Here is a 23758-nt window from a genome sequence, read left to right as displayed (position 1 = left end):
AGTGGTACCCCCCCAAGGACCCAGCACCCACACAATGACACCCTCCCCAGCAGTGACAGCCCCAAGGACCCAGCACCCACACGGTGACATCCCCCCCAGCAGTGACCCCCTCCAGGGACCCAGCACCCACACGTTGCTGGGGGGTGGGTAACAGCACCCCAAGGACCCAGCACCCACACAGTGACACCCCCCTGGCAGTGGTACCCCCCCAAGGACCCAGCACCCACACAATGACACCCTCCCCAGCAGTGACAGCCCCAAGGACCCAGCACCCACACAATGACATCCCCCCCGGCAGTGACCACCCTCCAGGGACCCAGCACCCACACGTTGCTGGGGGGTGGGTAACAGCACCCCAAGGACCCAGCACCCACACAGTGACACCCCCTCCAGCAGTGACCCTCTCCAGGGACCCAGCACCCACACAGTGACACCCACCTCACCAGTGGCACCCCGAAGGACCCAGCACCTGCATGGTCACCCCCCCCCCCCAGCAGCAGCAGCACCCCCAGGACCCAGCACCCATATGGTGACACCCCCCTAGCATTGATCCCCCCCAGGGTCTCAGCACCCACGCAATGACCCCCCATGGCAGTGGCACCCCAAGAACCCATCACGCACATGGTGACACCCCGCAAGCAGCGGCACCCCAAGGACCCCTCACCCACCCGGTGACGCCCACCCTGGCAATACCTACCGTGAGTCACTGCAAGAGACATCTGGCCAGCCCACCCACGCACCCCCCTGTATTCACCATCCCTCCAGCACCCCCAATGCCCCCCGCTATGCCTGGGGGGGGGGGGGGGGGGCTGCACACTAACAGGGCAGTGGAGACATGGGGGACCTCACCCCCCAAGTGCTCATCCCCCTCCACCCCCCCCAACTTGGTGTCCCTGGTGCGTGAGGATCCGGGGCGCATCGTAGTGCTGCACCCACAGGCACCCCGGGATCTGCTGGAGCCTCCCTGGTCCAGCTCAGCACGTCCCCTACGGGGGCAGGGGGCACCCAGGATGGGGGGGACAAGGTGCCATGGGGGTCTTGGGGACCACTGTGCCGGCAGCCCCCCAAGCAGCCTCCTTCCTCCGCTGCATCCCCATCCCGAGGCCAACGCTCCAGGCTCCCCATGGCACCCACCGCCACTTTGGGGTACAGACAGAGCCCCCCCACCCCCCCCCCACCCCCCCCGCTTGGGGACGGTCCCTTGTGCCACTCAGCTGGGGACAGAAGCTGTTCGCCCCCCACCAGACACCAGCAGTCTGCGATGATCCAGTGCCTCAGTTTCCCCAGCGCTAGGACGGGGCTGGTGGGGGGTCCCTTTGACCAAGCTGGCGTGTGCCAGTGGACACGAGGGGACCCCCACGGTGAGTTCCCGCTGAGTGGCAACCTGTGGCTGCCGGCGTAGTGCCGCTGGCCTGCTGGGCCGGTGGGCACGAAGCCAGCCCACCCGAGCTCGCCCGCGCGCTTCGGCTCGCTTGCTCGCTGCTCCGGCGCAGGTGGGGAGCGAAGCAGCGAGAAAAAACAACCGAGAAGAGGAAAAAGGAAGAAGCGACAGCGAGAGAAGCAGTCGAGGAGGAGGAGGAGGAGGAGGAGGCTGGTGCTGGCAGCCCTACCGGCGGTGTGGGGGTGCTCAGGGCACCCCAGGGGTACCCATGGACTCCTAGGCGCCCGCCCCGAAGTTCGCCGGCATGGCCAAAACCACCTCGCTGCACTGCCGGGTGGTGGAGGGGAAGGACCTGCCCGCCAAGGACGTGTGAGTGGCTCGTGGGGCTCTCGGCCTCCCAATTTCCCCCAGCCCCCCACCCTGGGAAACGGGGTGGGGCGGGGGGGGGGGGGGGGGTGGTCCTGGGAGCCCTGGGTGCTCTGCTCTCCATGTGCTTTTGGGGGTCCCTGCTTGCACCCACGCTAGCAGGGACCCATTGCCCCAAGAAGGGGGGGTGGGGGGGGTCTGGGGGTGGCAGAGGACTGCCAGACCGCTCAGCCCCCCCCTCCCACCAGACGTGTATGAGCCCCCCCCAACCCCTCGAGCATCCCTTTGCTGTCCCCCAGCAGGGTGAGCACCAGATATCCCCCCAAGGCTGCAGGTAGTACCGGGGGCGGGGGGGGGGGGGGGGCGGGGGGCACAGCCACCTGCACCCCCACATACCTGCTGGACATCTGCACCCTGGGGGTGAGGTGGGGTGGGGGGGGCTGAGCAGCAAAGGGGGGACCAGGGGGACCCCCTGCCTGCTCCTGCCCTGCTGATACGCTTCGGTGGATCTGGCAGCCCTGGGCTCCTCCGGATGTGCCAGCCTGGCAGCGCCGGCCGCTCCCAGGGCTTGGCAGCCAGGGGCGGCTGCAGGCAGCGGGGCCCCCCTGCCTCAGTTTCCCCACCTGGCAGGGATCATGGTGCTGTGCCGGGTGCCCCGCTTGGCGGGGTCTGGGCACAGTGGGGCGATCCAGACCCACCAGCACAAGGATGAGGTGCCCCGTGCCGCTCCCAGCCCCCCCCCCCCCCCCCCCCCCCCCAGGCCCAGCTTGGGGCCATCCTGGGGCTGCGGAGGGTGACCTGCTCCCATCCAGGCTCTCGAGGGGGTCGGGAGCTGTCAACCCCACAGCGTGCTGCCACGGTTTGCCTGCCCATCCCTGCCAGACCAGCTGGGCCCTGGGGATTAACAACGCCGGCAACATCGCCTGCTGAGCTGGCAGCCGTGGCTGGGACCTGCCTGTCCCAGAGCAGAGGCTGGGGTCACTTCTCTCGCCCCACTGGAGGTCTGGCTCCTTGCTGAAGTGCCTCCTGTCATCCCCTGACTCCAGCAGCTGGGGATTCAGGGCTCCAGCACCGCCCCGGGCACGCCACCTTGGGGCTGGTGTCCCTCAGTGCCGCGGGGAAGGGGCTTTGCAGGGACCGGGTGGAAGAGCCCTGAATCTGGCCCTCGTGCCCTCCATCCTGTCCTCCCCCACAGAAGGGGTTAAGCCCGGGATGGGCCCTGGGCCAGGCTGGTGTCACCCTGACACCGTGGATTGCCACAGAAACTCCATCTGGGCTGTGCTACTGGAGAGACACCAGTACCCACGGGTGGGGGGCATGGGGACGCAGGGTGATGGCTCGGGGTGGCCTGGGTCCCCATCCTGGTGTCAGCTTCAGGGCCAGGCTGAGACCCGGCAACTCATCTCATGCCCTGGGGCTGGTGCTTCTCTGGCGGGGTCTGAAGCGATGCTCGGATCCAGCCCCCTGAGCCCCCCCCCAAGCCAGCAGCAGCCCCCTGAGAAGCGGTGGGACCCCCAAATGCGGGGCTGACCCCACACACCCCCATCCCCTTGCCCAGGTCCGGCTCCAGCGATCCCTACTGCGTGGTCAAGGTGGACAACGAGGTGGTGGCCAGGTACGGGGGCCACCGTGTCACCCCGGGGAGGGGATGCACGGGGACGGGCGCTCTCTTTGGGGGTGCAGCCACCTCTCCCATCACCGGCAGGACGGCCACGGTGTGGAAGAGCCTGAACCCTTTTTGGGGCGAGGAGTACACCCTGCGCCTGCCCCGCGGCTTCCGCAGCCTCTCCATCTATGTGCTGGATGAAGACACCATCGGGTAAGGGAGACAATGGGGGCACAGGCGGGCACTGGGGAGCCCCCTGAGGGGTGGCATGTCCCTGTCGGTGGCCCCAGTGCCCACCGTGTCTGCCCTCGCAGGCAGGACGACGTTATCGGCAAGGTCTCGCTCAGCCGCCAGCAGATCTCGGCTGAGCCGCGGGGTGAGTGGGGGGCACGGCGAGCGGCTGGGTGGGGGGCAGAGGGGCCCATCCTGTCCCCACGGGGTGCCCACCCTGTCCCCCTCGGCAGGTGTTGACGGATGGCTCAGCCTGGCGCCCGTGGACCCCAACGAGGAGGTGCAGGGTGAGATCCACCTGGAGCTGCAGGTCCCCGAGCAGGGCCACCCACGGGTGCTGCGCTGCCACCTCATTGAGGCCAGGTAGGGGCGGGGGGGGGGCTGGCAGGGCACCATGGGTGCCCCCAGGGTCTTATTTTTGGCTGGTGGGGTCTGGGCAGTGGGAGGAGATGGCACGGGGCTCGTCTTCCCCTCTCAGCACCAAGAAGGGCCCTCGCTGTGTCCTGCCTGGGGACACTGGTGGTGCCAACACACATGTCACGATGCCGTGGGGTCCGAGCGGGGAATGAGCTTCCTCGGGCACTGCCAGCCCTGCTCGGGGGTGGGGACAGGGGGACAAGGTGCAGAGCTGGGTGACCCAGAGGGCCATGGGATACCTAGGGACAGTCCCCATCAGCCCAGCTGACTCTCGAGCCGAGTTTCTCACTTTTGGCTCCAAAACTAGGGGAAACTGAGGCACACCCCAGGCTGCCCCTCTGCTTTGCTCTGATGCGTGTGTGTCTGCATGTGTGCGTGCGTGTGCCCACACACGTGGCTGCCAGACGGCAGGAGCAGGGAGCAGAGGCAGCATCCCGCTGCCATGGCAACCAAAGCGGATACCAAGGCAACGGGATGGCCGTGGGGACAGCCAGGAGGGACAGCAAAGCTCCCCCGCGCCGTGCCATTTGGCCCCCAGAGACCAGAGGAGGAAAGGGTTTGGTACAGGAGCGCTGGGGAATGGGGACCCACTCTCACCAGCACCCCCCCCCCAGCACCCACCAGCTGCCCCACGGGTGCCCAGTGTGCCCAGGCAAGCTGGGGGAAAGGGGGGGCATGGGGGTGCAGGGACCGTGCCAGTGGGGATGGGCCCACTGCACCCTCACTGACCCCCACCTCCCCGCAGGGACCTGGCCCCCCGGGACCTCTCGGGCACCTCGGACCCCTTCGCCCGGGTGTCGTGCTGCGGGCACACGTTGGAGACGGCCGTGAGTCAGGGTGCTGGGTGCTGGGACGCAGAGGCTCGGGCTCCTCGTCCCCCACGGCCAGCGGTCCCTGTCCCCAGCAGGTGATTAAGAAAACCCGTTTCCCACACTGGGATGAGGTGCTGGAGTTCGAGCTGGCGGAGGGCGAGCTGGGGGAGGCCGTGCTGAGCGTGGAGGTGTGGGACTGGGACATCGTGGGCAAGAACGACTTCTTGGGATGGGTGAGGACCTCGGGGCATGCTGGCATGGGGCAGGGTCCCAGGCATACCTCCGCACTCCCAGCCCCTTTCCTGTGCTGGGGGTCTGGGTGACCATGGGCCAGGACCCACGGGGATGGGGGCAAGGATATTTGCACCTGCTGAGCGGGGGGCAGTGCCACATGCAGACCCCCTGCGTGTCCTGGGCTCTCCCCCAAGGAATGGTCCCTGCTGGTGGGGGAAGTGGGGTGCAGCACAGGGTGCTGGCGCATGGCCCCCGACTCAGACCCTGCCTCCCACCCCTCAGGTCGAGTTCCCCCTGGACACCACCTGCACGGATCCCACCAAGGGCTGGTTCCAGCTCCTGCCCTTCCCCAGCACCGCTGCGGACCACGGGTGAGTGCAGGCAGCGGGGACAGGCAGCTGCCTGCACCCTCCATGAGCAGCTCCCCAGGGTGGCTGTGCCCAGGGTAGCATGGGGTGGCCCCCCCACCCCGGCTGGGAAGGAGCCGGGGTGATGGAGGGAGGTGGGTGCAGGATCTGGCCCAGCCCCTCCGGTGTCGTTGCAGGGGGCAGCTGGGTGCCCTGCGGCTGGCGGTGCGGTTGGTTGAGGACAGGGTCCTGCCTCCCCCCTACTACCAGCCCCTCATCCAGCTCCTCACCGAGCCCATCCTCTGCCCGGGCCAGGTGGGTGCTGTGGGGTAGGAGGACCCTCAGGGGCAGCCAGGGACCACCCTGGCACAGGGGCCTCACCGTGCCCACCCTACCCTTCCCACAGCCCTCCGCCGGCACGGCTCTGGCCATCCTGGAGGAGGTGACCTCAGCAGAGAGCCGGCAGGATGTGGCCACCAAGCTGGTGAAGGTCTTCCTGGAGCAAGGGCTGGCCGTGCCCCTCCTGGACTTCCTCACCACCCGCGAGCTGGCCAGGACTAGTAAGTGCCAGGGCCAAGGGCACCACCTGCACCCCCCCAGCCAGAAAACTGGGTTGCCAGGCTCCCCCCAGACCCCATGAAGAGAAGAGTGGGGCCACCAAGGGGGAGGCAGGAGAGGTGCCACGTGTCCCTGGGGTTGGGCACACCAGGGAGAGCAGGGGCATCACCCCATGCCCACCTCGCCATGGCCTCTGCGCTCTTCCAGCGGACCCCAACACCCTCTTCCGCTCCAACTCGCTGGCCTCCAAGTCTGTGGAGCAGTTCATGAAGGTGAGCATGGGAGGGGACACCAGCCAGGTCCCCACTGCGCCCTCCCATGATGGCATTAGGGCACAGAGCTGGGCAGGGCATCTGGGAAAAGTTTGGGGACAAGGATAGTGGCTTCCCATCCCTTGCAGGTGGTGGGGCTGCCCTACCTGCATGAGGTCCTGAAGCCCGTGGTGAACCGCATCTTTGAGGAGAAGAAGTATGTGGAGCTGGACCCCGGCAAGATGGAGCTGAGCCGCAGCAGGCGAGCGCGGGGGGACGGCTAGGAGGGACACGCGTGCCTGGCCCATCCCAAGCCATCCCCATCCCGGTGTCCCCCGCAGGAGGGAGTCACCCGTTGCTGCTGAGTGCGTGGGTCACCTCGATGGCTTTTGGCCAACCCGGGGTGGCCCGTTCCTGGGCATTGGGTGGCCCATTCCTGGGCATTGGGTGGCCCGTTCCTGGGCATTGGGTGCCCCCTGACCTGGCGGCGTCCCCGCAGGAGGATCTCCTTCAAGGGATCCTTGTCGGAGGTGCAGGTGCGGGAGAGCAGCCTGGAGCTGCTGAAGGGCTACCTGGGCGACATCGTCGACGCTATCGTGGGCTCGGTGGAGAAGTGTCCCCTCCTCATGAGGGCGGCCTTCAAGCAGCTCCGCGAGCGGGTGGAGGAGCGGTTCCCCTTGGCGCAGCATGAGGTAGGGCACATGGTGGGGCCAGGACTGGGGGGCTGCGTGCCACCAGGACCACCACAGTGAGCCCTGAGCTGTCCCTGTCCCTGACCAGGAGGTGCGGTACTTCTCCATCAGTGGGTTTCTCTTCCTCCGCTTCTTTGCCCCCGCTGTCCTCACCCCGAAGCTCTTCAGCCTCCGGGAGCAGCACGCTGATCCCCGCACCAGCCGCACGCTCCTGCTGCTCGCCAAGGTGCAGGGAGCCCAGGGAGGGTTGGGGACCCTTGGGGAGGGACAGGGACCTTGGGGAGGGATGGGGACCTTGGGGGGGGATGGGGACCTCGAAGAGGGGTGGGGATCCTCGGGAGGGTTGGGGACCCTGGGGAGGGTTGAGGACCACTGGGAGAGAGATGGGAACCCTCGGGAGGGTTGGGGACCCTGGGGAGGGTTGAGGACCACTGGGAGAGAGATAGAAACCCTCGGGAGGGTTGGGGACCCTGGGGAAGGTTGAGGACCACTGGGAGAGAGATGGAGGCTCTTGGGAAAAGATGGGGACCTGGGAAGGGATGGGGACCCCAGGAAGGGACAGGGACCCTGGGGAGGGACAAGGGTCTCAAGGAGGGACAGGAAACCCAGGAGGGATGGGGACCCCAGAGAAGGACCCCAGAAAGGACAAACACTTCAGGGAGAGACCTGAAGGTAGACCCTGTGGAGAGAGGGGGACGCCAGGGAGAGATGAGGGATGGGGATGCCGGAAAGGCAGGGAGACCCTGGGAAGGGGTGGGAACACAGGAAAGGGCTGGGAATCCCAGAGCGGGGGACAGGGACCAAGGGGAGAGATGGGGACCCCAGGGAACAAGGGGGACGCCAAGGAGGGCAGAGCCATTCCTGCCCTCATGCCACGGGCTGGCTCCTTCCCATGCCACCGGAGGCCAGCCCTGCCCGTCACCGGGCCATGCCACCCCGCACTGGGCACAGCGGCTGGATCCCATCACCCCCCCCCCCGGGCTGCTCCGCTGTTCCCCTTTCCTCCCCAAATCCCAAGCCCCCGGGGTGCAGGCAAGCAGCCGGGGGGGGGTCCCCACCTTCGCAGCCCCCATGCCGTGGCGGGGTACGGCAGCGTGAGCCCTTCCCTGCGTGGGGCAGGCGCTGCAGAGCATCGGCAACCTGGGGCTGCAGCTGGGGCAGGGCAAGGAGCCGTGGATGGCGCCGCTGCACGCCGTCCTGCTGCCCAGCGTCACCCGTGTCAAAGCCTTCCTGGACGACCTGGTGGCGGTGGAGAGCACCAAGGGTGAGTGGGCACACCGGGCACCGCAGGGGAGCGTCGCCGGCGCTGGGGTCTGGCCGTGCCAGCACCCAACGCAGAGGGGTGGCACCATCCCTGCTGTCCCCCGCATCCTGGGAGCATCCCTGGGGAGGGGGACCTGCTCAGTGCCATGTGGGTGATACCAGGACGGCCGGGCATGGGCATCCTTGGGCTGGGGGAGGTGGTGGCACTTAGGGTGACGCTGCCGCCTCCCTGCCCGGCTGTGCCATGGGCGCAGCAGGCGAGGGGCCGGTGCCGCAGGCCACCATCAAGGAGGGGTACCTGCACACCCGCACGGCAGGGGGGCCCACCCTGCTGCCCCGCTTCGCCTTCAAGAAGAGATACTTCTGGCTCAGCGCCGAGGCCCTCACCTACTCCAAGTCCCCCGAGTGGCAGGTGGGTGCTGCCCGCCACCCCCCACCCCACGCCGGGTGCCCAGGGAGGGGGTGTGGGTGCAGTGAGTTGCCGTGTTTCGGGGTCCCTAGGTGCGCTGCTCCATCCCTGTGCCGCAGATGCGGGCGGTGGAGCGAGTGGACGAGGGCACCTTCCTGCACCCCCACGTCATGCAGATCGTGGCGCAGGACGGCACCGGGCAGCTCCACACCACATACATCCAGTGCAAGGTGGGTGCTCCCCGACCCCACCCCAGGCACCTCAGGAGCCCCCTCCCCAGTAGTACTCAGCTGTGGGGCCCACCCAAGTCCCGTAGGGACAATGAGGATGGCCCTGGTCCCAAATCCAGCTATACCCAGGCACCAGCTGTACTGGGAACACTGGGGTGCCCGGCCCTGGCTGTACTGGGGGCAAGGGGGTATCCTGGTCCTGGCTGTACTGGGATCAGTATGGTTTCCAGCCATTCTGTACTGGTATCATTGGCATACTGTCTCTGAGATACTGGGATCAGTGGGGTATCCAGCCATATCTGTTCTAGGGTCTCTGGGGTACCGGTTCTGTCTGTATGGGGATCACTGGGGTCCCAGCCCTATTTACACTCAGGCCACTGGGGTGCCCTGGCTCCTGTGGTGCCACGTCCCCGCCAGGTCCTATGTGGGCAGCTTTGCCACCAAACTGTCACTCCCAGTCACCTGGTCCTGGTGCCCACCACCATCCTCGGTGCCCACCCTTGTTGGGGATCCCATCAATACCCTCCGTGCCCACCTCCGCCCTCCTCCTCTTCCTCCCCGCCAGTGGTGCCCGTGGGTGCCCGGTGGGGTGCCACCCTCCCTCCCTGTCCCCGCAGAGCGCGCAGGAGCTGTGGCAGTGGCTCTGGGCGGTGCGGCAGGCCAGCAGCACCAATGAAGCCATGTTGCCCACTTGCCACCCAGGCACCTTCCGTGCCGGCCGCTGGACCTGCTGCCTGCAGCCTGCCTGCACCGGTAAGGCCGGCGGGCAGCCCAGGGTGGGGGTTCCCCTGGGCAAGGGGTGTAGGGGTCCCGCGGCACCCCGACTGCGGCTGTCATTGGCAGCGCCTGGGTGCAGCCGGACCCACAGCACCGTGGTGCTGGGCGAGTGGAACGACCCCCTGGACCCCGCAGCAGCAGCGCAGACCCTCTACGGGCACCTCCGGCGGGCAGGGGCCCGGTTGTGGTGAGGTCTGGGGGGGGGGGTGGCCCGCAGCGCGGGGGTCCCAAGGGACCCTGGGTGCTGGTGGGCAGGGTGGGATCGTGCTGAGGGTTCTGCTCCTGCAGGGCGGCGGGGGCCGAGGGTCCCGAGGGCAGTGCGGCATCCGAGCCCCCTTGCCAGGGGCAGGCAGGTAGGGGCAGCCCTGCTGCAAGGAGGGGTGATGGGGGACCCTGCACCCCAGGGTGCTGCCTGGGGCGGGCCCTGCGTGGGGCAGTGGCACACGCAGGCACAGCCGTGCACACGCTGATGCACTCTTGCATATGCATGCGCACACTTGCACAAGCATGCACGCATGTGCACAGGCACGCGCACACACGCGTGCACAAACTTGCACAGGCATGCACACACCTGCACGGGTATGCACACACTTGCACAAGCATGCACACACATGCACAGGCACGCACACACACGCATGCACACACCTGCACAGGCATGCACACGCCTGCACAGGCGTGTACATGCATGCACACACCTGCACAAGCATGCACACACCTGCACAAGCATGCACGCACATGCACAGGCACGCGCGCATACGCGTGCACACCCCTGCACAGGCATGCACACACCTGCACAGGCATGCACACACCTGCACGAGTATGCACACACCTGCACAAGCATGCACGCACGTGCACAGGCACGCACGCACACGCGTGCACACACTTGCACAGGCATGCACATGCATGCACACACCTGCACGAGTATGCACACACCTGCACAAGCATGCACGCACGTGCACAGGCACGCACGCACACGCGTGCACACACTTGCACAGGCATGCACATGCATGCACACACCTGCACGAGTATGCACACACCTGCACAAGCATGCACGCACGTGCACAGGCACGCACGCACACGCGTGCACACACTTGCACAGGCATGCACATGCATGCACACACCTGCACGGGTATGCACACACTTGCACAAGCATGCACACACATGCACAGGCACGCACACACACGCATGCACACCCCTGCACAGGCATGCACATGCATGCACACACCTGCACGGGTATGCACACACCTGCACAAGCATGCACGCACAGGCACGCACGCACACGCGTGCACACACTTGCACAGGCATGCACACACACGCACACGCGTACACACGCTTACACACTCTCCCCCCCCCCCCCCCCCCCCAGCACTCTGCTGGTCCCCTCCACCAGGGGACAGCAAAAACACGCGGCCACAGGGTCACACACGCACCCCTGCACACGCACCCCCCCGCATACAGCCCCCCCCCTCTGCCATGCACACGCCCCCCGTCAGAGCCCGTCCCCGTCCGTGGGGCAGTGCGGGGGGGGGGGGGGGGGGGGGCGGAGGGTGGGGGGGGGGGCGGGGGGGGATAAGGGGCGGGGGGGGGGGCTGGGATGGGCGGACATGGAGGGGCGGGGGGAGACATAGTGGGATGGGGGGGGGCGGCCCGTGGGGGGGGGCGGGAGGTGGGTGTCAAGGGGGCGGGTACCGGGGATGGGTGCTGGAGGTGGGTGCCGGGGGACGGAGCGGGGGGCGTGGTGGGCACGGCTCTGACCCTGCCGGGGGGCGCAGGGGATCCCGTCGGGGGGCGGCTGCAGGCGGTGCTGCGGGACCTGGACATCGCCCACGACGCCTTCGCCCGCCGGGACGGCGCCCCGGGGCCGCCCCCGAGCCCCCCCCCACCCCCGAGCCTCCCTCCGTCCCCGGCGCCCGCCACTTGAGCGGCGGCGGCGGGGGGAGGGACACTACATCTCCCAGCATGCCCTGCGCGCCCCCCCCGCGCCAACCCCGACTGCCCGCGCCGCGGGGGCTGCTGGGAGCTGTAGTCCCCGCCGCCCACCCCCTTTTCGCTGCCCCCCGCCTCCCCCCTCGCGGTGGGGCCTTCGTCCCACCCGTGGCCCGTGGCCCGCTGGGGGGGGCCCGTGGGCGGGGACAGCGGGCTGGGCCCCCCCTCCCCAGCACACGCGTGTGCAAAAGCACACACACTCCTCTGTCCAGGGGGGTGCCCCAAGACCTCTCCCCACCTCCCCACCACCAGCCCAGCATTCCCGCAGGGAGTGACCGACACCCACCCCCAGCGACGCCCCGCTGGGGGGGACCGGTGCTGCGGTGATGCCACCCGCCCACCCAAGGAGGGCGGGAGGTGCGGGGAGCCGCGTGGGGACACGGCGGGGACATGGGGACACTGTCCCGGCGCGGGGTGTATTCTGTAACAGAGAGATGTACACATGGCACCGGCTGTGCGCGGCTCCGTGGGGCGGTGGCGGGTGGCACGGGTGGCACTGGGTGGCACTGGGCGGCACTGGGCGGCACGGGCGGCTGACGCGCAGAGAGGCCACGGGTAGAAAAAGAAAAGCACCAGCCCACGATGCGATCGCCACGAGAGCAGGACAAACCGGGACGGGGGGGCCAGGACACGAGGACGCGTGGCGGGTGGCACCGGGTGGTCCAGGATGGGGGACGAGCCCACCCGGCAGGGCTGCGGCGGCGGCAGCGAAGCGGCGCGGGCGGCGGCGGCGGCACGGGTGGGGACGCGGGGGTGAGGGGGTGGTGGGGAGCCCCTCACCCTTGCCTTAGTCCTTCAGGGTGGCCTCGGAGACACCCTGGGCCAGCAGTTCGGCCAGGACGTTGTCCAGGTAGTTGGGGTCAGGGTAGCCATGGCCCGTCAGGTTGGAGCCGAACTCGGTCTTGTGATGGATCTCGTTCCACACCACCGTGTCCGACTCCCCCGTGGTGTTGGAGGTGCCAATGGTGAAGATGAGCCGCCGGTCCCAGGCCACGATCAGCAGCTTCAGCACCTGCGGCGGGCAAGCACGGCCATCGCTCGCCCACCCGTCACCCCCAGCCCTCCTCCCGGCCAGCGCGGCCCCCAGCACCCCAGGGTGCAGGGTTCAGCCTCGGCACGGTGCCCGCATGGTGCCACCCTTCCCTGTGGCACACCCCAGCCCCATTTTGGCATTGCTGCATCCGCGCTGTCCCATCCTTTCTCATTCTCTCTCATCCCTTCCCATTCTGTTCCATTCCATCTCTTCCCATCCTATCCCTTCCCATTCTATCCCATCCCTTTCCATCTCTTTCCATCCCATTACTTCCCATCCCACCTCATCCCATCCCCATTCTATCCCATCTCCATTCTATCCCATCCCTTCCCATCTCTTCCATCCCATCCCATCACTTCCCTTCCCTTCCCATCCCACCCCATCCCTTCCCATCTCTTCCATCCCATCCTTTCCCATCTCTTCCATCTCATCCTTTCCCATTCTATCTCTTCCCTTCCCTTCCCATTCTCTCCCATCCCTTCCCATTCTATTCCATCTCTTCCCATCCTATTCCTTCCCACTCTATCCCATCCCTTCCCATTCTATTCCATCCCATCCCCTCCCATCCCATCTCCCATCCCTTCCCATCCCATCCCTTCCCATTCCATCCCATCGCTTCTCTTCCCATTCTATCCCATCCCTTCCCATCTCTTCCCTTCCCATTCTACCCCATCCCACCTCCATCCCATCCCATGCCATCTGCATCCCATCCCATCCCTTCCCATCCCATCCCTTCCCATTCCATCCCATCGCTTCTCTTCCCATTCTATCCCATCCCTTCCCATCTCTTCCCTTCCCATTCTACCCCATCCCACCTCCATCCCATCCCATCCCATCCCATCCCATCTCCATCCCATCCCATCCCTTCCCATTCTCTCCCATCCCATTGCTTCTCTTCTTGTTCTATCCCACTGCTTCCCATCCCTTCTCATCCTTTCCCATCCCTTCCCTTCCCATTCTACCCCATCCCATCTCCATTCCATTCCATCCCATCCCTTCCCATTCTCTCCCACCCCATCCCATCACTTCCCATCCCTTCTCTTACCATCCTATCCTTTCCCTTCCCATCCCATCCCACCCCGCTGCCGTCAGGGACGCTCACCTTTCTGCCCTTCTCGTTGTCAGGCAGGTAGCAGTGCCGCGGGAAGCCGCGTGCCGTGAACTTCTTGCCAGGATTGGGGTGCTCCGGGCCCTGGGTGGGAGAGCACTGGGGTAAGCGGGTGGCACAGGGTGGGGGGCACCCAGGCCAGCGAGGGTCCCGGGGGCAGAGGGTGCAGGTTCCTCACCTGGATGCCGGTGGGGATGTCGTAGACGATCCGGATGGTTTTGGAGTCGGTGTAACCCGGGAGGGAGTGGGGGATGAGGTGAAACTCCATCTTCCCGGGGGGCTGCGTGCCCGTCTTCTCCCCGTAAATGGCCTTACAGGTGGGGCACTGCAGACTGCCGTCCTGCATGGGCACCCCGGGTGGGCGTCAGGGATGGCACCCACCCCACAGCACCCACCCGCAGGGTGGTGGGTGACCGCAGGGAGGGCATCTCCCTGCGGGAGGGGGGTGTCCCAGCTCACCTTGTTGCCGTTGTTGTACATGGCCAGGAGGCAGAGGAGGTGGTACATGTGCCCGCACTTGCCCAGTTTGCCCACCAGCTCTGGCTTGATGCCCCTGTGGCTGAGGACTCCCTCGTAGCCGGAGGAGGTGACCAGCCGCTCCATGCAGATGGTGCAGTCCTGCTGGGCACGGGTCGATGGGCATCAGCACCCCAGGTGCGATGGGGAGGTCACCCCCGGCTCTCTGCCCACCACGGGGGGCTGCCCAGCCCTTACCCGCACCTCTCCCCACGCTGGAGCTCCCTGAAACTCCAGCGGCCCCGTGGGCTGAGCTGTGGTGCCCAGGGATGCCCACTCACCTCATCCGGGGGGTTCTTCACCTTCTGGATGTAGCGGCGTACCACGTCCTCAGGGGTCTTGCCTGCCACGAGCAGAGCAGGGGATGCCATCAGAGCCTGCCCGCCTTGCCCCCCACGCCCCACCACCCCTGCCACCAGGATGGGGACAGCACGAGGAGGAGGAGGTGCCAGCACGTGGCACAGAGAAGCTGTGGGCATCACCCCAAAATCCTCGGGCAAACCCCTTGGGGACCCCACCCCTGCAGGCAGCAGCAGTGCCGGTGCCCCAGTCCCCACTCCGTGGCACGGCTGAGGGCATGCAGGGACACCGGTGGCTCCTTACTCTTTTTGAGATGCTTCTTTTTGGTTTTCCTGCAGATGCCGTTGACGCCGGGCACGGGTTTGATGTCGCTCTTGCTGACGGGCGGGGGGTGCAGGATGGGTTTGGGGGCGCGGGTCAGGCAGACGGGCAGCCCGGCGGCGCACATGAGGATGCCCGTCATCCCTGCGCCGGGGGGGGGGGAGAGGTGCTGTCCATCCATCCACCCAATGTCCACCCATCCTTCCCACCGCCTGGCCGTGCCCCAGCCCCGTGTCCTGTCCCTCCTGCCCCCCAGCCCCACAACGTCACCATGCGGTGACACCCAGCCAGTGGCAGGACCCCCCCCCTCCGTTACCTGCGAGGGCGGGATGGACAGGGCCGGTGCCATTCAGGTTCTTGACAGGGAGGGCCGGGACCCTGCATGGAGACGGGAGGGGAAGGGGCTCAGCAGAGCTGGAACCATCACCCCACACATGGCACGTCCCCAGGGCAATGTCCTCCCTGCAGGACACATGGCAGGGGGGTTGCTGTCCCATCTCCTGGGGCTGTCACCTAGTGCCACGTGTCCATCTCTGGGGACCCAGTGGCACTGGGGACATCATCTCCTCCTCGACCCAGGAAGGGTGCCTCATTGGGATGTCCCTGGGGTGATGCCCCGCGTCCCACATCCCCCGTGGGGACCATCCCTGCACCTCAGCGCCTCACCCATCACCCTGGCCATCGCTCCCATGCCCCAAGGGGACCCTCACCCCTCCAGGGCCTCCAGCACCAAGACTCCTGGGGAGATGGCACCGTGCCTCCCTGCCCGCTCGCCCCCGTGCGTGCACCCATGGCTGAGTGTGCACCCGTGCGGGCACACGCGTGGGCACGTGCTGGGTGGGCACCCGTGGCTGGGGGTGCAGCTGGGAGCACAAGCAGACACGTCTGCAGGCAGCTCTGGGGGGGGAACCGGGGGCTTGCGTGCAGGTGTGTGCAGGTAGGGATGTGGCTGTGCCCACGGGTGGAGCGAGGGATGGATGGGATGGGATGGGATGGGATGGGATGGGATGGGATGGGATGGGATGGGATGGAGGGAGGGAACAGGGCACAGGCTGGGAGCAAGAAAGCACAGCGGAGCAGCCCTGCACGCTGCTCGAGCACTCTCTTGCCCTCACCCCGCTCCACCAGCCCACGGAGAACCCCTCACCCCTCCTGCCCGCTCCTGCCCACATCCCGAGTCCCACTGCCCCAGCTTGGCAGCCCGGACAGCCCTGTCCCACCCCAGCAGTGTCATCCCCTGCCAATCCCAAAAGCCCCTCACGCACACAGCCATGGCAGTGATGAGTTCGGCAGTGCTCAGCCCCACACGTGCCGGGGCTGCGGGCGTTTTCTCTCCCGCTCCCAAAGCTGCCCTTACCCACACCAAGGCTGGACGACCCAACCTAGCCCCCCCGCCCCCCCAGATCTTCTTGGCTCCCTCCTACCTGTTCATGGCGAGGCGTGGGATGGGGCCTGCGTGCTGGGACGGGGACAGTGATGGGGACGGGGACAGGTCCTGCTCGCCCCAGTGCCCCGCAGGCGGAAGCGAAAGTGGCACATCAGCAGGGGAAGGAAACACGCAGGGACCTGCCAGGGGCTCAGTGAATTTGCCTGCCCCCCACACCCCCCAGCCCGGGGCCAGATCTTGCCCCCACGGCAGGGAGCTGGGAGGGGTGCGACAGGCTCTCCCCTTGTCCCCCAGAATGGCTCACTGCAGCCCGGGGTGCTCACTCCTCTCTGGGGGGGGGGGCTCTGACCAAATACCCCGGGGCAGGATCTGGGTTGGTTCCCACCCAAGCGAGTGGCACCGGGACTTTCCCACGCCAGCAAGCTGCCAGCTGTACTGTCACCGCCTGCTCAGCGGGTTGGGCTTGGGGACATGGCTGCTCCTGCCTGCCCTGCCTGCCCCCTGGCTGGTGACAGCCTGGTGCCAAGAGCCCTGAAGGGTCACCGGGCCAACCCACCGAGGGGTACGGCCGTGGGGCTTGGGTGCTGGGACAGGGACACCCACTAGGACACCCCTCACCCACCACTGCTCTCCCACCTGCATCCCTCAGCGAGTTATTCCCGTCCATGTAGGCAACATGGGGGCTGTGTCCTCCCCAGAGACCTGCCTGGTGGTGTCGGGCCACGAGCCAGGTTCATGCCCCCTGTGCTGGCCAGCCAGGACATGTCCCCTGGGACCAGGCGCTCCATCTCCTCCAGCCAGCACGGCACGGCATGGCATGGCACGGCATGGCCCAGCATGGCACACTGCACGGCACGGCACGGCACGGCACGCTGCACAAATCACCGCAGCCCCTCCGCAGCGGCAGGGATCCAAGGGACCATCTGGGACGAGCCAGCTGTTTGTCCCTCCTGCCACCATGTCCCCAGGGCGGGGTGCCTGGGGCTGGAGGTGACACAGTGCCAGAAGGGCTGGGGCAACTTGTGCGAGGTGACAGCAGGCGACAAGACGCCTCCACCTCCCCTTTTCCCCCACTCTGTGTGCCCATCCCTGGCGCCCACCTGGCATCCCCACAGCCTCGGTGATACCACGGCCGTCCCCTTCCCCAGGCCACCCTCCCGCAGCCAGCTTACCCCGGGGGGACGGTGGCACGGGCGCCGAGTCCAGCCCCCCGCTGCGTGCCGGGCTGGTTGAGGTTGTTGAGCCCGGGCAGCGGTGCCCCGCCGGGCACGCTCTGGCTGGGGGCAAACGCCCCGCTGGGCACCTGCAGCCCTTCGCCTTTGGCCGTGCCACCCGCCACCGCCGCTGTCCCCATCCCCGTCGGCCACAGAGCCGCCCCAGCGAAGGTGCTGCTCTGACGGACGGCGCCCGGGTAGAGCTTTCGGCGCTGGGAAGCCAGGATGGCGTTGGAGGCGGCGCGGGTGCTGTTGACCAGCAGGCACTGCGGGCAGGAGCAGGGTGTCCCCGTGCTGGCGCCCACCGGCCACGACTGCGACTTGGGGATGGAGCCCATGGTGAGGGGGTACGCCAGGTCCATGCGGCGCCGGAGCCGGCGCTTGCGTTGGGTTTGCCGGTTCATTTGGGACATGCTGCTGAAGTAGATGAGGTAGCAGAAGCCCAGGGAGGAGAGGTCCAGCCAGGGGTGCTGCTTCTCGTAGGCGTTCTGGATGGTGATGCAGATGTCCATGTCATAGGGGGTCCAGGAGCTGTTGTCGTTCTCCCACTCCCACACGATGCCCTTCCCCGGGGCCGAGGACGGGTCGTAGAAGTTCCTCCGTACGGGGCGCATGGTCCCTGGGGAGACACGGGGGGGGGGGGGGGTGAGCGCCTGCGGGGCTCCAGCACCCTTGGGTGCGGGTGGAGGGACCCGCGCCTGCACGCACATGCGCTCGTCTGGTTCCCAGCCCAGCGCTCCACGGGGACGGGGACACAGAGGGATGCCAGCACCCATTCTCCCCCTCCCCAAAGCACCCTGGGGTGCAGGAGGGGTGACGGCCACCGCACCCCAACAGGCAGCACCCGCCTCCCCTCCGCTGAGCAGCGGCAGCCGCGGCGTGTGATGGATCGATCGGCGTGTCTGCAGGGCTGCGCCTCCCCGGGGACTCGTGAGGCTCAACAAGCCTCCATTAGCGGTGGCGGCGGTGTTGGCTTGGCTGCTGGCCGGGCTGCCGGCACTCGGGATCACAGCCCTGGCCACCGTGGGAAGAGCGATGCTGCTCAGCCCTCAGCGCCTTTTTCCATCCCCCTGCTCCAGGCCCATCTCCACCCTCCCCGGTCGGGGTCCCCTCGCCATCCCGGGGGCAGAGGGAGCGTTTCCCGGTCAGGAGAGGTTTCCTGACATCTGCTGCGGCTCCAGCCGGCGCTGGCAGTCATGGGAGCGAGGCGTTGTCCCCCGTGCACGGCCAAATCCTGGCCCCTCGGTGCTTGTTTGCGACCGAGGTGGATGCTACGGCCGCCTCTGAAGCTCCGCGGCGGGGGGGGGGAGGCATCGCAGCCTCAAGCCGCAGCCCCAGCAGTGCCCCCACAGCACGATGCCGATGCCTTTCTATCCCCTCGCCAGCACCGTTTGCCCAGCCCGATTAACGACGCTAATAACGGTCGTTAATCATCAGCCACGTCAGGCAGAAGAGCCTGGCCCCAGCTGCCGGCTTGTGCTGAGGCAGCTCTGCCCCGCGGGAGGGAGGCAGGGAGGCTGCTCGCCCCGCTCCGGCAGCCGGTGGAGAACCGTTCGTCCCCGCTGGCCACTTCTGCCCCCCATCCCAAACCCCACTGCTGGCTCACATCCACATCCCACTGCCCACTCACGTCCACATCCATGCCCTCCATCCCGCTGGCGTTCACAGCTGTGCCTGCCTCCTTGCGTCCATGTCCCTCATCCTCCTGCCCACTCATGCCCACATCCTGCAGCCCGCTTGCATCCGTGTCCTGCGCCCGCTGGTCCTTGCAACTGCATCCCACATCCTGCTGGTCTTGCATCTGCATCCCACTGGTCCTTGCGTCTGCATCCCACATCCCGCTGGTCCTTGCACCTGCATCCCACATCCCGCTGGTCCTTGCAACTACATCCCACATCCTGCTGGTCCTTGCAACTGCATCCCACATCCCACTGATCCTTGCAACTGCATCCCACATCCCGCTGGTCCTTGCAACTGCATCCCACATCCTGCTGGTCCTTGCATCTGCATCCCACTGGTCCTTGCGTCTGCATCCCACATCCCACATCCCACTGGTCCTTGCGTCTGCATCCCGCATCCCACTGGTCCTTGCACCTGCATCCCACATCCTGCTGGTCCTTGCAACTGCATCCCACATCCCACTGGTCCTTGCGTCTGCATCCCACATCCCACATCCCACTGGTCCTTGCACCTGCATCCCATGTCCCGCTGCCCGCTCACATCCACATCTCGCCTCCCCCTGCTGCAGAGCAGAGGAGGACGAGGGGAGGACACCCCAGCACACACAGCTCTGGGTCCCCAAGGGCCACCAGCTGCCCCCAGCCCTGCAGCCCCTGCCCCCACCGCCAGCTGTGCCGGAGCTGCAGGGCCGAACCAGCGTCCCCAGGGCCACAGGGAGGGGACACACGTCCCTGCTGCTCGGAATGGGGTCACCTCATTTCGCACCATCGCTGGTTTGGCTTGGGTTTCTCCCTCCCCAGGCACAGCACGGGCCAAGTCTCCCCTCGCCTCCAGCCTCCTGCCCACCGTGTCCCCATGTCACAGCGGGCACCAGGACCACCCTCAGCATGGGGGACCCTCGTGTCCCTGAGCACCACAGGACTCCAGAGACATTTGACAGCCTCCAAACGCAGCTGTCCCAGGCCACATCCAAGGGCAGAGATGATGGGTGGAGGCCGATACAGGGATAGGGGACACGGAGATGATGATGCCAAAGACAATCTACGGGATGGAGCCAATGCAACGGCCACATCACCTCCCATGACATCCCTAGGGGTAGCGAGGCTCCTCTCAGCATCCCTGTCCCCAAGCCCTTGCTGGGATGGGGATCGTGGTACCTGGGGACATCCCAGAAGAGCTGTTTTGCTCCTGGCAGAGACATGTCACCCCCAAACCCAGCCGTGGGCACGCGTTCCCCAGGAGCAGCCGGCGCCATGACCATGGGGTGGGATGCCAGGTGCCTGCTGTCAGAGGATGGCTCCTGGCCAAACCTGGCAGGAGCTGGCATGAGGTCATCCAGGGTGTTCTGGTGGCACCCGCAGCCCTGAGTCAGCACGGCCGTGGTCAGGGCCAGGGTCGCGCCAGTGGCCACGGCCACGCTGACTCAGGGCTGCAGGTGCCAAGTTGTCCCTTGCCAAGCCCGTGACTGGCTGGAGGCCGATCCAGAGCCAGGCTCGATGGCAGAGGCAGGGTGGCAGGTCCCTGGCTTGCTCCCTGTCTCAGTCCTCAGCCCATTGCAGGAGCCACATCTGCACACAGGGTCATTCGCCGTTGCTGGGGACCAGGAACAGTGGCATCCGTGGCTGGGCAGGGGTGCCACAGCCACAGAGGTCCTGGTCTGGGGTGGGTGCTGCGTGTCCCCAGGCAAGTTTGGGGGTGGCTGGGGATGTCACATGGTGCGTGGCAGGTCCCCTGTGTGCTCTGGCTGGCCCAGGGCTGGACCCTGCCCTTGGCAGCTCTGTGCTTCCCGGCAGACAGGGATGGCCAAGAAAGCACCCGAACCAGCAAGTCCCCCGCGGCACAGCCGGCACGTGCCGGTTTAATGGGTCACACCGCAACGGGGACACATTTATTGGGGTCTGGGCTAGGTGCTGGCGCGGGACCAGCTTTGATTTCCCCCGAGGACGCATGGCCTGGATGCGAGCTGCAGCACGGCACTGTCGGCGGGCAGGCACCGACCGCCACAGCCACATGGCTGCCACCAGCCCAGTGCCCAAACGGGGCCCTCCCCAGTTCCTTGGAGACCCCAGATGAAGCATCTTTGTGGGGCAGATGGCTGGCCAGTGGGACACACCACCCACTGCAGCACCCCACGGAGGGTGAGAGGGGATGGAGGGACTTTGGGACACATCCCTCTGGAGCAGGGGTCTACAGAGGAGGGGGAAAGTGAGGAGGGGGAAAGGAAAGGCCAGGAGGAGTCTCAGGGGGTCCACAGGGGGAGCAGAGCCCAGCAGGGCGAGGGGAGGAGAGAAGGAACGGGAGGGACAGATGGATGGAGAGGAGAGTGTGTGCAATGGGATGGAGGGACAGATGGATGGGCAGACGGGTGGATGGATAGATTGATGGAGGGATGAATGGAGGAATGGCTGCAGGAATGAAGTGACAGACAAGTAAATGGAGATGAACAGGGAGGGAGAGATGGAGGGATGGAGGGACGGGATGACAGATATGCAGTGATGGATGAACAGACAGCTGGACAGATGGATGAATGGAACAACAGGCAGATAAACAGATACACACTGGGGTGGGTTGATGGAAGGAAGGAAGGAAGGAAGGAAGGAAGGAAGGAAGGAAGGAAGGAAGGAAGGAAGGAAGGAAGGATGGAAGGAAGGATGGATGGATGGATGGATGGATGGACGGATGGATGGATGGATGGATGCAGAGAAGGATGGGTGGGTGGATGGATGGATGGATGGATGGATGGATGGATGGATGGATGGATGGATGGAAAGAAGGACGGGCGGGTGGATGGAAGGATGGATGGATGGATGGAAGGATGGGTGGGTGGGTGGGTGGGTGGATGGATGGATGGATGGATGGATGGATGCAGAGAAGGATGGGTGGATGGATGGATGGATGGATGGATGGATGGATGGATGGATGGATGGATGGATGGAAAGAAGGACGGGCGGGTGGATGGAAGGATGGATGGATGGATGGAAGGATGGGTGGGTGGGTGGGTGGGTGGATGGATGTATGGACGGATGGATGGATGGATGGATGGATGGATGCAGAGAAGGATGGGTGGATGGATGGATGGATGGATGGATGGATGGATGGATGGATGGAAAGAAGGACGGGCGGGTGGATGGAAGGATGGATGGATGGATGGATGGATGGATGGATGGATGGATGGATGGATGGATGGATGGATGGAATGACAGACAAACAGATATGCAGTGAGATAGATTCATGGATGAAGGGACAGCTGGACAGATGGACAAATGGAACAACAGGCAGATAAACAGATACACATGGGTGGGTGGATGGATGGAAAGAGGGATGGGTGGAGGGATGGAAGGATGGATGGAAGGATGGATGGGTGGATGGATGTTCCCGCCTTGGAGCCAGCGCCTTACCTGTGTCCTGCCGGAACTGGTGCATGGACTGGAGGTCGATGACGTAGGGTGCCAGCTGGACGTCGACCTGGCCCAGCACCACACTGCCACGGGCATCCTCCTTCAACACGTTCTCGATGTGGTGGCAGACGGCGGCCGAGTAGGGCCGCCAGCGCCCATGCTCGTTCAGCCACTCCCACACCACCACGCGGGCCAGATTTTGGGGGGGGAAGCCCAGGCCACCGGAGGCCAGCATGGCCCCCGAGCCCTGGCGCGCCATGCCGGGGGGACAGCGGCTCAGCCCCGCGCCATGCCCCGGCACAGGGATGTGGGGCTCACCCAGAGCCCCTCCGAATCCTCCTCCCGGCTCCCGCTGGCTGCGGCCTCCGGAGCTCAGCAGAGCGAAGGCTGCAGGGCTCTGCAGAGGCGGGCGCTGCCAGCCAGGTCCCCAAGGTCCCCAAGCCGCCTGGTCCCGCTCCCCCGGGGCTGCCGCACCGGGCTGGGGCCTTCCATCACCCGGCACGTCTTCCTCAGCCCTTCCTCCTCCCTGTGGTGCTGGCAGGGCTCAGGCTCCAAAAAGCCACCGGGACCCCCCCCAGCTGCGTCCGCTCAAGGGTGGCTGGTGGCTGTGGATGACGCTGGGGACACACACAACCAAGGTGCTCTTCCAAAGACACCCCCTCCTCCTCCTCTTCCTCCTCGTGTCCCGCCACTCAGCTATGTCCTCGGTGGCTCCACAGCTGTCCCCGCCGCCCAGCACGTCACCGGTGGCAAATGAGGGGGTGTCACCTGCAAAAGAGGGCCACGGCACTGGTCACCTCGGGTACCACCACGCAGGTGGCAGCTGGGGGTCCATCCCTATCACCCCCAAGGAGCTGGCGAGGCCGCTGTGCCCGCAGCCCTGGCAGCGTGGGCTGCCTGCCAGCCTCGGTGGCTGCTGGCCTCCAACGTGACAGCGGGGACAAGGGGGACGGGGGGGGGGACACGACACGACACAGGCGACCCCGCTCACAGCCCTGGAGGGGAGACGGGGCTGGCGAGGGTCCTGCAAGGCTGGGGAGCCCCATCGCTCCCTGCCCAAGCAGACCGGGTGCCGGGGAGCCCGCGGCCCCCCGAGCTCGCTCCAGCCGCCGCTGATTTATGATCTGCACTGCAGGCATCGGGCTGGGGGTGATCCCAGGCCGCCCGCCCCAGCCCCCCGCTCCCCAGCCCAGCCCCTCGCCCACCCACGGCAGCCCCCAGCCCCACGAGGGTGGGTAGGG

At 66.6% G+C, this 23758-nt stretch overlaps 2 protein-coding genes across 2 annotated transcripts; one reads left to right on the top strand and one right to left on the bottom strand.

Annotated features, from left to right (window-relative positions):
- The first annotated feature begins 1685 nt into the window (after nt 1–1685).
- RASAL1 (RAS protein activator like 1) lies at nt 1686–11495 on the top strand. Its single transcript, XM_086474434.1, has 21 exons — nt 1686–1750; nt 3306–3362; nt 3453–3566; nt 3668–3729; nt 3818–3947; nt 4747–4828; nt 4909–5046; nt 5330–5418; nt 5592–5709; nt 5801–5954; nt 6160–6224; nt 6353–6465; nt 6703–6895; nt 6984–7121; nt 8015–8159; nt 8413–8570; nt 8660–8797; nt 9415–9550; nt 9641–9761; nt 9863–9927; nt 11347–11495. The coding sequence occupies exons 1-21, from the start codon at nt 1686–1688 to the stop codon at nt 11493–11495; spliced, it is 2430 nt and encodes an 809-aa protein (XP_086330560.1).
- Nucleotides 11496–12347: 852 nt separating this feature from the next.
- On the bottom strand, nt 12348–22776 carry DTX1 (deltex E3 ubiquitin ligase 1). Its single transcript, XM_086474180.1, has 9 exons — nt 22518–22776; nt 17398–18058; nt 15155–15216; nt 14821–14982; nt 14499–14560; nt 14161–14319; nt 13880–14041; nt 13696–13785; nt 12348–12572 (listed from the first exon to the last, which is right to left on the bottom strand). The coding sequence occupies exons 1-9, from the start codon at nt 22774–22776 to the stop codon at nt 12348–12350; spliced, it is 1842 nt and encodes a 613-aa protein (XP_086330306.1).
- Nucleotides 22777–23758: the final 982 nt, after the last annotated feature.

This window comes from Leptosomus discolor, chromosome 16 (genome assembly GCF_034619465.1).
Source record: "Leptosomus discolor isolate bLepDis1 chromosome 16, bLepDis1.hap2, whole genome shotgun sequence".
Classification (NCBI taxonomy): Eukaryota; Metazoa; Chordata; class Aves; order Leptosomiformes; family Leptosomidae; genus Leptosomus; species Leptosomus discolor.
This window is presented reverse-complemented; position numbering and strand designations above follow the sequence as displayed.

Excerpts from the sequence above, each read along its gene's own strand:
- RASAL1 (XM_086474434.1), top strand. The coding sequence starts at position 1,686 with ATGGCCAAAACCACCTCGCTGCACTGCCGGGTGGTGGAGGGGAAGGAC. Across the intron at positions 3,948-4,746 it reads TGCCACCTCATTGAGGCCAG|GGACCTGGCCCCCCGGGACC; the intron begins GTAGGGGCGGGG and ends ACCTCCCCGCAG. Across the intron at positions 5,419-5,591 it reads AGCACCGCTGCGGACCACGG|GGGGCAGCTGGGTGCCCTGC; the intron begins GTGAGTGCAGGC and ends GTGTCGTTGCAG.
- DTX1 (XM_086474180.1), bottom strand. The coding sequence starts at position 22,776 with ATGGCGCGCCAGGGCTCGGGGGCCATGCTGGCCTCCGGTGGCCTGGGC. Across the intron at positions 15,217-17,397 it reads CGTGCCACCGTCCCCCCGGG|GGTCCCGGCCCTCCCTGTCA; the intron begins GTAAGCTGGCTG and ends GTCTCCATGCAG. Across the intron at positions 14,042-14,160 it reads TGTACAACAACGGCAACAAG|GACGGCAGTCTGCAGTGCCC; the intron begins GTGAGCTGGGAC and ends GTGCCCATGCAG.